Raw genomic sequence first — 13,271 nt, 5'->3', positions numbered from 1 at the left:
GGTACTCGCATGCAGCTGAACTGTACTGAGCACCTCCTCGCATTGCGCTGCGCTTCAGCTCGCGGCAGAGACCATGTAGTCCTGCTCACACTGAGGACACTGTAATGGCTACTCGCAGCATGCATGCGCTCACATAACACTGCTGTTTAACAATCCGACAACTATGCATCATGCATCTGACGCTTCTCTCCATTTTGCTCGTGAGCACCCTCGTTTCCGGGTTGCAGTCATCAGGGAGCACTGCAGCGCGCGGTGAGTACCGGAACGAAAAGTGCTGCTGTCACTCACACAGTTACAGCATGCTGGAGCGGCCGGCTAAACTCTCTCTCTCTCTCAGTGTGTGTGTCTGTATCTGTGTGTGTGTGTGTGTGTGTAGTTTTATTTTGGGTTGGGTTAGGGCAAGGACGTCCTGTATGTGGATGCTGCGGACAGTGCAGGAGCAAAGTGTCCTTAGTGAGGAAGGGAGGGAGACTTGATGCTTATCACAGCCACAATACATTTACCCTGTGTATGCAGCATGCATAAAACCTGTCCTGCAAAAATATGCATCAAATATGCATCAGTTCCACATATATACATTTATAAAACCTGTACCATCAATTAACCTGTTTTTATTGTTAAGAGATAAAACTAATCTGTAAAAAAGTTAATAACTGCAATGTTACTACTTCTAGTTATTATTATTATTATTACTACTATTATTATACCTGTATTATTGTGCATGTCGCCTTATCTGCAATCTTTGTTGTTGATTAATCTCCTCAAAAAGTGCGATGACTGTGCTGTTTTTGTTAATGTGTGAAATCATTTTTGCTTCTTAAATTGTTCTATATATTGTTCATCTATTATGACTCATAAGATTAACGGTGTGATCTTTGCTGTGTGTGTCAGTAGAGAATGAGTCTGTTGTGGATGTTGTGGATTCAGTGCGGGTGGAGCAGGATGCCACTGCACCATCTTCAACACACAATGGGAGCACCAAGGAGGCGGAGCACACTATCACGTACCCGTCTCGCCTCATTTACTACCTGAATGAGCAATCTGAGAGCACTTACCATAATCTGAACACTCAGGCCAAGATCCCGGGCCAGCAGGGCCAGGTGAGTGTGTGCATTATTGTCTTGTTTGAAATAATTGATGCAAATTTAATTTCCCGGTGCATTGTGGTATCTTTGTAAAAGCCTTGCTTAGATGTCAAGACTAGAGATATTGAAATAAGAGATTAGACTGCAGTATTTTTTTTTCCTCTTGGGGAAATCTGGCTTTTTTTCTGTTTGGTAGCTGGCAGCAGCTAATCTTCTTGGCAAGCTGCATGATGCAACGCTCAGTTTACTGCAACGCTGTAAAGTGTAGCTACGTTATGTTTAGATTTTGTGTTTCACTGGCTGTGTTAAATTCATCAGATGGGATTCTTGACTAAAAACACTTTCTTTTCCTGCTCACTTCTTTAGATCGTCCATTTGGCTCAAGCCAGTTTTCAGCTTGAGGCTTTTGGATCCAGATTCATACTAGACCTCATATTAAACAAGTGAGTATTAGCATGTATGGCCCTCTACTCCTAACTTACCGTTAAATCCTTGTTTTTATTCAAAGTGGTATTATGGCGTATTCTGTGTTGGTACATTTACTACACACATGAACTCATGCATGAGACATCTATTCTGTCTCATCTGTCTCATGCATGAGACAGTCTATTAGGTTTCACATTATCTCAGCTTGGTCAATACAAGACTGTCAATGTGCTGTGGCTCCACAGCTAAAAGACATGGTTATAGTTCAGACCTGCTGTGTTACAGGAACTGGCATTCAAATATGTCTGCACAGTGTACTGTTTGTTAGTTTTTATTGTACAGGGGTAAGTAAAAAAATTATCTACACTCGGGTTATATTAAAACTCCTGTTGGCCGCACTGTCTGATCAGCACTTTTGTTTCAAGGCTACCTTTTCACCAGTCACTGCTGTGCAGGTGTGAACATGCTACATCTGTACATTTGTAACGACTGTGAGAGCAAACATCTATGCCCCATGTGGTTTGACGGCGTACCTGGTGCTGAAACAACTCACGGAAGAGGATAAACAGAAGTGTTTGTATATCTACAAACTTAATTTAGACAGATACTCTAAGAAAGGTGAATGTTTCTTAAAGAGAATCATTACGAACCTGAGAGTAAATGGCAGAACATTGAATGGAAACATCCTCAATTGCATACCAAGAAAAAGCTTAAAAGTCAACAATCAGCTTGAAAAGTAATGCTTAAAGATTTTGGGGATTTTCAACGGCCAGTATTGAAACATTTTAAGGAAAAAGAAGAGCTGAAGCCTAAACCTTGGATTAAAGGCACAGGACTGCTATCCAAGGGTGTTGTGGTCTTGCATGATAATGCACACTTGTCCCCACTCTGTGGACACTTTGCCAAAACCTCATTTTGAGGTCTTAAAGCTGACTATAGTCCTGATCTTGCTCCATTAGACTTGCATGTGGTTCCCTGAATGCAGGCCTATGAGGAGAAGATTCACTTATGATGCAGAAGTGAAGACGGTGGTGCGTTCATGGTTTGCAGCTCGATCTAAAATCGAAAGCTTGTTGACAGATGGACAAAGTGCAGGTATATTGAAAACCATGGAGATTATGTCAAAAATGATGTATCCCCATAGTTTTAGGGTCAATCATAGCAGCCTGCAGTGTGTAAATAAGCGTGCTACCAAGCACTTCTGCTAAGAGACAGACACAGATTTGTGTTGCAATAGGAAAAGTTGTTTTATGTTGCAATAGGAAAAGTTACTCTGTAATTAAAAAGTGTTTTGTCCCTTTAAAAATAGCCCTGATTTTAGCAATGCAGTTGCAATATTTTTTAGTCATAATGTGAAGCTCTGCCGACTAAGCAGTATGCTTCTTACTTAAAGAATCCTTGATGTGGAGAGAGAAGTCTGAGTTAGACTCCATTATGGCTACATAATCACAGTGTTTGGTAATTTACAGATGCCACTCTGTGCTGAGATGACACTGAATCACTGAACATTGTAGTGTGTTTAGTGTTGAAAGTTGCAGTTCACCATGTAAGTGTCTTTAACGAGGCAGGCGCAGTGGATGCAGAGAAAAGACGGCACCCTCCATTGGCAGTTCCAGACTTGCATTCCTTACCTTCTTCTGTTTCCCATGTACTGTATAATATGCTGTTAGATGAATGGTTCATTAATAAACTGGAACTTTTAATGAGGTAGAAATGAAGTACAGGATCAATATTAGATGCTGCTGAAGACATGAATGATGATTTGTTCTTTCTTTACTTAAATGTCGCTCATATTCCATGCCCGTTATTTGTCAGAGCGAATGTGTGTGTGTGTGAGAGAGAGATGCTTTTTGCTGGTGTGAGGACTGCTGGCTCATGTCCTGAGACATTTTGAATCCTGCAATTGAATAGAGAATGAACCGTGTCAGTCCTTTGACTTAATTGATATGCAGAAGAGATGCTCTGAGGAAAGTGCTTTTTGATTCTCTGGTCTTTTTTTTTTTTCCTCAGGCTTTCTTGCATTTTTTTTTTAGTTATACACATGTATAGGAATTTGTTCCTGCATTTTATGAAAAGTTTGGAGGAGATGTAGTGAATAAGTGATATAATTATGACTTTATCATAATAATAATTAACATTACTATTTTGCTCTATTGTCACTTTGTCATAAATACAATTGTTCTTAGCATTGCACTAGTAACTGTAGGTAAGTTCTCACATTACCTTGTGTGTACTGACCGTATGTAAGATGCTGCCGGATGTCTGGAATTTCTTTCGGATCAATGAAGCGTGCATGCATCCATGCATCCATCCATTAGATATATGAAAAAAGGACAGATCTGCCATTTCCCACTTACAGGCTCACCTGTATTGTCTGTCAGTAGGTTCACGTAGTGGATGACAAATAAATCTTAGCGTGTGTATGTATAGTTTCTGAACACACTGCAGCAGCTGTCGAGGCTGTGCAGCAGCAATGATCTGATCTAAATATAGAAATCTCTGAACATGTATCCAGTGACTCCTGCTCTTATAGTGCTGCTCTGGCCTCCTCCCCTCACTGCACCTGTGCTGCACAATTCTGCTTAGTCCTACACATCGCGCCGCAGCGGGAACTGATATTACTATGCGTTCAGGCCTCTCTTCCGTCGAGAAACAGAGAAACTCTGAGCTGTTTTAGTTTTATAGCATGTAATTGGATCTTTCCTGATCCTGGTCCAGTCAGTGGAGCGGAGGGCTTTGTGTAGAATTAGAAGTGTGCCCGAAGTTAAAGTGGACGGTCTATTAATGCTGGTTTTTATGCATTTTTCCTGACACACAATGATAATTTCAGACATACTGTCCCATTTAATCCATTTTAAACCCGTAACACAGACAACAACAGCATCATCTCGTTCAGTCTTGTGCTCTCTTCCTCTTTTTACACTCACACACACATACTGTATGCACTTTGACCCTCAGGCTGCCGCAGAACTGATTCTCCTCACCAGCTTCCAACTTTAAAAACATCCTTAATCTGATCCAAATTGTCTAACACGCTCTACATTGGATACTTCGTATTTAAAGGCCACGATGTGTGAGGTCTATCTCTCATGCACACACATACACCCATTTTTTTTAAACGCATTTCTGCCCTGAAAACATTTACCCAAGGTTGAAGAAAAATGTATCTGGGTCCAAAAGTTCAAGTGAGAAGAAAGAGCTGGGTTTTTGTTTATGTGTGTGTGTGTGTATGTGCATGTGTGTGCGTGTACAGTATGTGCGTGCGGGTGCATTATGTGTGTGTGTGTTTGTGTGTGTTTGTTTGTACTCGCTGAGTCAGACACAGATGCCTGGGAGGAAGTGTTGGAGGACATAACAGCTGAAGGTGAATTCAGCACACAGCAGTCTCTGTATATTCCCGTCATTACTACATACCAGATGTAGCGTGGATGGTAATTCTCTCCTGGATTGGTTGTCATTTAGTTGGCTATGATGACTTCCTTGCTCGTCCCTTTTTATGATTTCCTGTCAGTCCCAGATTATTCCATGTTGTAGTAATGCAACTGCAAACTCCGAGATCTTCTGGATTAGATAGAGAAGCCCAGAATCTCATCAATGTAGGCGATGATGATTACTGAAAGCCTCTTTTCCATCCTTCACCTTCTCTGATTCAATCTAGCTTGTAAGCACATGGAGAAGGAGAATACACTGCAGCAGAAGGTGGATCGTTCTCCAGCCAGTGGTCGGACATGAATGAGTGTCCCAAATTAATGAGCTCACTGTAAGGGTCCACCAGAGGTCGCTGTGTTTTATTTGTAGTTTTTGTTGGCTGACTCAGTTTCCCAGCAGGCACCTCGGTCAGGTGATGCGAGTGCACACCTGAGCCGAGGTAGCCATTACTCCATCTATAAATAGCTGTTTAGACTGGGAAACTGGGTTGAGCATTTTTGGTATCACCACTGTCATTTGTGTGGGCATTTAGTTTTAGTTTTTGTTTTTTGTTTAGTTTATATTTTGATTTAAGTTGTGTTGACTTGGGCTCTCTTATTGGCAATGTTTCTGTGTATGTTCTGTGGGTCTTTGTGTGTGGAGCTGATTCAGTCCTGTCCTAGGTGTATGTATGTACTGTTTCTTGTCCCCTTGTTTTCATGTGTGTTTAGCTAGAACAGGTAAGTAGATAGGTGTGTGTTTGGCTAGAAGTGTGGGTAGCTAAAATCTAGGTTAAGCTAACTAGCATGCTTCTAGCCATAGCCCCTTTGTGTCTCTAGCTATTCTGTGTTTCCTGTCTCCCTAGTGTCCCAGTGAGCTTGGCCTTGGAATATCTCCTAGCCTAGCCACTGGGTGTCCCTTGTCTCTGTGTTTCTGTGCCCCAATTCCCTAGTGTGTGTTAAGCTATTAGGTAAGTGTAGCTTAGTGCATGTTGGGGCTGAAGACATGTTTAGCTAGGTGTATGTGTAGCTGACTGCCATGGTTAAGAGCAATCTTAACCATGTTTAGCTAAAAGCCATGCCTAGCTGACTGCCATGTCTTTAGCCCTAGTCCCCTCTCTCTCTCCAGTCTCTACGTGTCTCCCTTCTCTCTCTAGTGTCTCCCTCTAGTGTCCAGTTTCAGCTCCACGCATAGTTTGTGTGTACTGTTATGTGTTTGTCCTCCCTCTGCCTGTGTCCCGCCACAGGACGTGGCATGTGTCCCTCTGCCTGTGTCCCGCCACAGGACGTGGCATGTGTCCCTCTGCCTGTGTCCCGCCACAGGACGTGGCATGTGTCCCTCTGCCTGTGTCCCGCCACAGGACGTGGCATGTGTCCCTCTGCCTGTGTCCCGCCACAGGACGTGTCATGTGTCCCTCTGCCTGTGTCCCGCCACAGGGCGTGTCATGTGTCCCTCTGCCTGTGTCCCGCCACAGGGCGTGTCATGTGTCCCTCTGCCTGTGTCCCGCCACAGGGCGTGTCATGTGTCCCTCTGCCTGTGTCCCGCCACAGGGCGTGTCATGTGTCCCTCTGCCTGTGTCCCGCCACAGGGCGTGTCATGTGTCCCTCTGCCTGTGTCCCGCCACAGGGCGTGTCATGTGTCCCTCTGCCTGTGTCCCGCCACAGGGCGTGTCATGTGTCCCTCTGCCTGTGTCCCGCCACAGGGCGTGTCATGTGTCCCTCTGCCTGTGTCCCGCCACAGGGCGTGTCATGTGTCCCTCTGCCTGTGTCCCGCCACAGGGCGTGTCATGTGTCCCTCTGCCTGTGTCCCGCCACAGGGCGTGTCATGTGTCCCTCTGCCTGTGTCCCGCCACAGGGCGTGTCATGTGTCCCTCTGCCTGTGTCCCGCCACAGGGCGTGTCATGTGTCCCTCTGCCTGTGTCCCGCCACAGGGCGTGTCATGGAGTCTTTACGTATACTTTCCTGTTTACCGTCATTAAAAGACTCTTTTTTTGATTACACAACCCCTCTGCCTCTACGCCTGTTCCTTCCGCCCATGGCGTTCAACACCTGCCACTACACCCAGAGCGTGTCACTCACCTTATGACTGTAAACCTTGTTTCGGGGGAAGGCTTGTCACCTATTCCATTGGCATCAGGAGAGTCAGGAAACACATTGCATTTATCCAGGAAAACACTCTCCCAGTGAGTGGTGAGAGAAGCGGAACAGTTTTGTCTTTGCCAGACTTGATCTTTTAAAAAAGAGAGGTGTCAATGCAAACTTTGACACTTGTAAAACACTCAGCCATACTGTTCTTATCAGTGTAAGTGAAGAGAGACTCAAAGACGTAGAAGACTTTCTAATGGAGTGCGGGAATTTGCTGAACCCTGCTGTGTTGATGTTTTCTTCAGACAGAGTCTGCTGTCATAATGTGGCTACACAAATGCAAGTACGTGTTCTGGTTTCATTAAAACTGATGTAGCAAACCAACCAGAAAGCTAGGCAATGCTCAGAAGCCTAAGGTGGTTAAGTGAAGTAAAGCAGTTTATGGTCAAAACCCTAATCAGGATAGGCATACAGCAACTGCATGAAATAATTACAGAGACAGTGCTGGAGCCAGGCCTTCAAAGACTGTTTGCTGAGGTAGTAATTAGGGACTGTGAATGGGAATAGGAGTTTAACTGAAGTTCATGTGATGAGGTCATGGGCTGTTGTAGTCTGCATGGGCATGACAAACACACCTAATGTCTGGTATGTCAATGCTTTTAGGAGCACATTGATTTAGATTTACAGTACGTGTAGTAGCAGTAAGAGCTCTGGGGTGGTAGATCACTAGATCAACTCCTGGGATCTCCTGCTGTCAAATAAGCTTCTTTATGCACAGTCTGGTTATATAGACATACAGTAAATATAATAAACAATATTAAGGGGCTATACAGTTTTTGAAACAGTTTGTAGATCATATTCTACCATTAGAGGTTACCACCTACTAACCAGTTCTTCTCCTTTCCTTCATCCTTTCCTTTCCTTTCCACCATGATTGGTTAGTGTATTTATATGTACAGCATTATATAAGTTTTACATGCTTGCAGGATAACCAGCCTTGGATTACAAAGACTGCAGACATTTAAGATCTAAGAGAATTACATTTTGTACAATTTTTATACACTGATCAGCTATATCATTATAAAGCAAAAAATATGCCCAGTATCGTATGGGTTGCCCTTGGTTACCTGGGCAGCTCTGCCCACCGGGGCATGACTCCACAAGACCTCTTAGGATATGTCTGTGGTGTCTGGACATTACCAGTGGATCTTTTGGATGCTTTGGATAGCAAGGGCATGTTTATCTGGCAGATGGATCCTGGAAGCTGGGCTGGACTGAATTGGGTTTGGAATCTTTGCCTGCTGGGCCCAATTCAGTCCAGCCCAGCTTCCATGATCCATCTGCCAGATAAACATGCCCTTGCTATCCACAGCATCCAAAAGATCCACTGGTAATCCGTGACTGACTGTGGTGCAGTGTGTGTTCTGAAGCCTGTATATCGTGACCATAATTAAATTGTTTGCAAGTTGTACTGCATTGGCTTTCCCGTGGAATCGGACCTGATTTTGGTCTCCGCAGGTTCGGGTGAGACTTGGCTATACAATCCTATTCAAAGTTAAGCTGTTACAGTATGCCTTTTAGATCATAAATCAATAATACCTCTAATCTCAAAGATACCTTTGAACCTTTCCATAAAATATGCATGTTTGAAGTTCTACATGTGTTGCATTAGTGTGCAGGTACACACTGTTTTTGCTGCTGTCTGTTGTTGTATTTATAGGCGCAATTAAAAAAAAAAGTGGGCTGTGTATTTTTGTAAACTATGAATTACCTGTTTTATCAAAAATATTATAACAGTGTTTGATTGTTAATGAAAACATTGTTATAATGTTAACAACACCTCTACTTTGGTTCTGGCATTGCCTTGGCCGAGAGATGCTCTGCAGTATCATAACTCAGCAGAGGAAACACACAGCTGTAGGAAGTCGTAATACTTGTTTTCTGTCTGTGTTACAGTGACCTACTATCTTCCGATTATGTGGAGATTCACTATGAGGAAGGAAAACCCATAACATCCAAGGTAGTGCTTTATTTTTATAGCCTGTTGAGTTCATTTCATGTTTTTTTGGCTTGGACAATACGTTTTAAAGTTGTAACACTGTACATACGCTGTTTATTTAAAATGTATCATTATTACTGTACGTTGGTTTAAGAGAGAGAGTGTGTGAGAGAGAGAGTATGCAGATATATAAAATAAAGACGAAGACGATGAAGCCTCTGTAGCTTTGAGAAAATGGCCTAAGCACAGAAATAAGATCATATTCTTTACATTTTTGGCATCAACACAGGCATTTGTGGTATAGCTGCAAAAGTAAGGGGGCATAGCAAAGGGAAAACTCCATACCACGGTTTCTGTTGTAGAAATAACTACATTTGTGACTGATCTTGTTTTGAATGTTTATTTATGGTGGAGTATAGAGGGATAATCTATGATGCCAATCAATTGGTCAAGTATAAAACCTAGTTAACTGTTAAAAAAGACATTTATTCGGCTTTGAAAAAGATCAGATATTCTATGTACAGTATAATAAAAGCTGGTTGGCACTCTTTACAAGTGGAGTTAGGAATAGAGTACATTCATAAAACCAGAATGGATGAATTGTATGTTGTCAGGAAAATAATGTTTATGCATTGCATATGTGCTAATACTGGTCTCGGTAGGTGGTAATGTGAGCATAAGGGATTCTTATTCTGACCACGAAAATAGCAACTAAATGCAGGTGAAGACGAAAAGAAATTGGCTCTTGCACAACCGGGTACAACCTGAGACCGTAATGTATTACTCTGACTGATAAAAACCCTCGGTCTATATACTGTATAAACAGTATAGAGAGACTCTGAGAGACTAAATCAAAGCTCAGAACGAAAATGCATTAAAAAGAATGATGGCGAGAGAAACAAAGTGCTGAGTGAGATGAGAAGTAAATGACTAGTCACTGATTCAGCAGCGCCGCAGCTCAGGTCACATGACAACCAGACCTTGCTCTGCAGGAATAATGCAGTGTGGGAAATCCGGCTGTGTGGAAAGAGAAAATGGGTGACCTAAAGCAGAACAGAAGGGGGTTGTTATAGTGCGAGGTAAGAGAAGGTCAAATATGCATATCTGTTACGTCTTTATGCACAGGAAATATTCCACCCGTCCATCTATAGTGGGAACCTCGTGTGTGATTTATCATTGGATTTATGACCTCCGGTTAACATTCACACTCGCATTCACACACTTCGGTGTGTATATCTCTGTATATTTTCGAACCACTAAGTCACCGTGCCATCATCTAGGTAATATTTATTTTAATTAATAATCAGTGAACAATTACTGCATCACTCTGCCCTTATGTAGACCATCAGGCGTCTTAAGCTCGGGACGTTAAGAGCAACTCTACCATGTACGGCAGAAGAAAAGAAACTGCATTATGGAATATTCCAGGAGGAAGTGCTTCGTGCTTACATTACTCAATATGCAACTTATTGTAAGACTACTTACAGTTCTGTAACTTCATTACACACCACTATTTCAGTGCTGTGAGTATTTTGCCGTTTCACATTACCTTCACTGTGAGTTTTTCTTCACATTTCCCGTGTCCCTGGCTCTAGTTTGCTACTCCAGCCTCTCTGCTGAATCTGCTGCTCACAACCCGGCACATAAATCTGCTACACAGAACAATTGTCCGGAGAGGAATAAAGCAGCCTGCCTTCTACTCAGGCATGACTTTCTAATCACCGTTCTGTTTCCTGCTATTTTTACCCTGCTGTTCCTGCCTCAAAGAAAAACACACAAATAATATGAGCTACATCTTGATTTGAACAGTTTTATGGACAGTTATTGTGTGAGGGATTCATGATCTGTGAAAGATTGGGATGTAAGATTTGCAGGTGCCTGCAGTGTGAATTATTATTTTGTGTGTGTGTGTGCGTGCACGTGCATTCTCAGGGTGGGGAACATTGTTATTACCGTGGCCAAGTGAGGGGGAACGAGGTGTCTCGAGTAGCCATATCAACCTGTGATGGCTTACAGTGAGTATAAAAACTGCAGTTAGTCTTTATCAGAATTACTCTTTACATAAACCACTTCAAAAAGTGCTTTTGCTGCCTCTCAGTGCTATTTCTCTTCTCTTTCTATGGCTGCCAGTGGCATGTTTGATGATGGCGTTTATGTGTATTTTATTGAGCCTTTGAAACACTCTATTGTAAGTACTTTGTATAACCACTGACATTCTCAGAGAACTACAGTATGTAAGCATCTGCTACTACTGCTGTTTCATTACTGTATTTATCTTTACTAATATTCATTTGTTAATGTCGCTAATAGTTTTTCCAGCTGCTTCTAATGAACAGCTTGCTGCCTTTATGTACTACAGCAATGTGTTGCATTTTCAGTAATACACACAGAGTTATGGGTTATAAACATGGTTCAGTATGTCAGGAATAAAACACTTTGGGGGTGTGCGGTTATTGGAAAATAATCAGTGTGCAAAATGGAGACATTAAATACAATTTTCTACATCAATGCATCAAAATATTGAATTTCTTTCATATCACAGCAATCATATTTAATATTTAAATGTCCATGAAGCAGGTTAATTCCTGCTGGCAGTTAAATTATAACAATTATAACCAGACAGTGGTCCCCCTACCAGCCTCCCCTAACGTCTCTTAAGTTATTAGCTTCAAATCCTTTGTTTTAAAGTCTCTCTCATGGCAGAAACCATACTGAGCAATACAAGGGATAGGGAGAATATTAAAATCAGACCATATCAGTGATACAAAGCTTCAGAATATCAATAAGTACATTGTTTGTTTCTAGAACAGACAATAGACGTTTTTTTTTTAATCTGTTTATTATTATCAAAGATTATTTAGCACATCTGCCTTATAAATTCTTGTGAACGAGTGTAGAAACAACATATTATAATGAGCCTATTATTAAAACCTACAACTTGGCACTGCCATCAATGCTGACGTCATAGAAAACTAACCAGCACCATCTGACCAATCAGAATTGAGAATTCAACCATGCTGTGGTGTAGTTCCTATTGAAAAAAAAAAAAAACTCTAGTGTTCTTTGTAGAAACTTATTATTTGCATCATTTGTCCAAATTGCAATGTCTTTGCTTTAGGATGGAGCGGCCAGACCCCACAGACTGTACAGGACGCCTAGCTTTCTAAGCTCTCATGACCCTAAGGACACAGGTATACTCTAAAACACCTTGGAGATTTTAACATGCACAGTTAAAAACATGGGCGATGCTCATTCACTTCTATACTGTATAACTATATATATAGACAGTTCATAGGGTTCATTGTATTGCAAATAACAAAATAAAAAACACTTAAAATTGTGTCTGTCTTTGTTCCATTGGACCGAATGTGGGAAATATGGTAGCGTGTGTCAGAAAGCAGTAATTTGCTTCAAATAAGGTTTCCAAAAGTAGACAAAGTTGGCCAAAAGCAAGCTTGTGGCTCGTAAACATGAAGACATACAAATGCGCAGACCAAATAAAAAACACATCTAACTGGACATCTAACTTTGGGTTGTGGTACACAAGCATCCACATGTTTTCACAAACAGCATATTTAGTAATGCTGCACAGTAATATATGCTGCACATGTGCTCGTGCCCAGTGTTCCCAGTATAGGCGTTGGAGTGACCCAACTCTACGCTGAGGGTGAAACTTTTACAGAAGAAAAATAAATAAATGATGTATGTGTGTACAACCTAAATGGTTAGCTCTTGTTGGTTTACATGTTGCTTAGTTACGTATGTAGCATCCCACCAATGAGTCACTGAATTAGAAAAAAAAAAAAAAAACAGAATAAAAATAAAGATCAAAATAAAATTGCAGCAATGGAGCACATATTTAGCATGCTTGGTGATTTTATAAAATGTACCATATGTTTATAATTACATCTGTGTGTGTGTGTGTGTGTGTAGATGGGGAGGAGGACCAGCTGGATGACATGGCTTGGCTGCGGCGCAGGAAAAAGCGTGCTGTAAGGCTTGGTGGGGCCTTCCCCTGCAACCATGAGCTCACATAAACACAACAGAACTTTAGTCAGCGGAACATAGTATGTGGCATTCCCGAAAAAAAAGCTCGACTTGATTACGAGCTCTCTCTAACAGTACAAAACAGCCAGTGGACATCAGTCACCTGATATTGCACTCATTTAAACACATTGCTCTAGCATTGCTTTATGGGTTAATGATCAACCCTGATCAGCAGTACTGGTATATGTTCTGAATGGGATCTCATGAAACACAGTTGCAGCA

At 41.9% G+C, this 13,271-nt stretch overlaps 1 protein-coding gene across 4 annotated transcripts in view; it reads left to right on the top strand.

The window, feature by feature from the left end:
- LOC128524022 (disintegrin and metalloproteinase domain-containing protein 23) overlaps positions 1-13,271 on the top strand; it is a 30,520-nt gene continuing 17,249 nt past the window's right edge. For 3 of the 4 annotated variants that reach the window (XR_008360486.1, XM_053496291.1, XM_053496289.1), the window contains exons 1-8: positions 1-252; positions 892-1,100; positions 1,452-1,528; positions 8,960-9,023; positions 10,935-11,017; positions 11,133-11,190; positions 12,121-12,193; positions 12,936-12,994. Coding sequence is in view for 3 of the 4 variants with exons in the window: in XM_053496291.1 (XP_053352266.1) it covers positions 171-252; positions 892-1,100; positions 1,452-1,528; positions 8,960-9,023; positions 10,935-11,017; positions 11,133-11,190; positions 12,121-12,193; positions 12,936-12,994 (705 nt within the window). In the remaining variant the exon portion in view is untranslated. The remainder of the gene's footprint in view (positions 253-891; positions 1,101-1,451; positions 1,529-8,959; positions 9,024-10,934; positions 11,018-11,132; positions 11,191-12,120; positions 12,194-12,935; positions 12,995-13,271) is intronic. The other variant, XM_053496290.1, reaches the window with a different exon arrangement.

This window comes from Clarias gariepinus, chromosome 5, assembly GCF_024256425.1.
Source record: "Clarias gariepinus isolate MV-2021 ecotype Netherlands chromosome 5, CGAR_prim_01v2, whole genome shotgun sequence".
Taxonomy (NCBI): domain Eukaryota; kingdom Metazoa; phylum Chordata; class Actinopteri; order Siluriformes; family Clariidae; genus Clarias; species Clarias gariepinus.
Note: the sequence above shows the minus strand (reverse complement) of the source record. Positions and strands in the feature narration are given on the sequence as shown.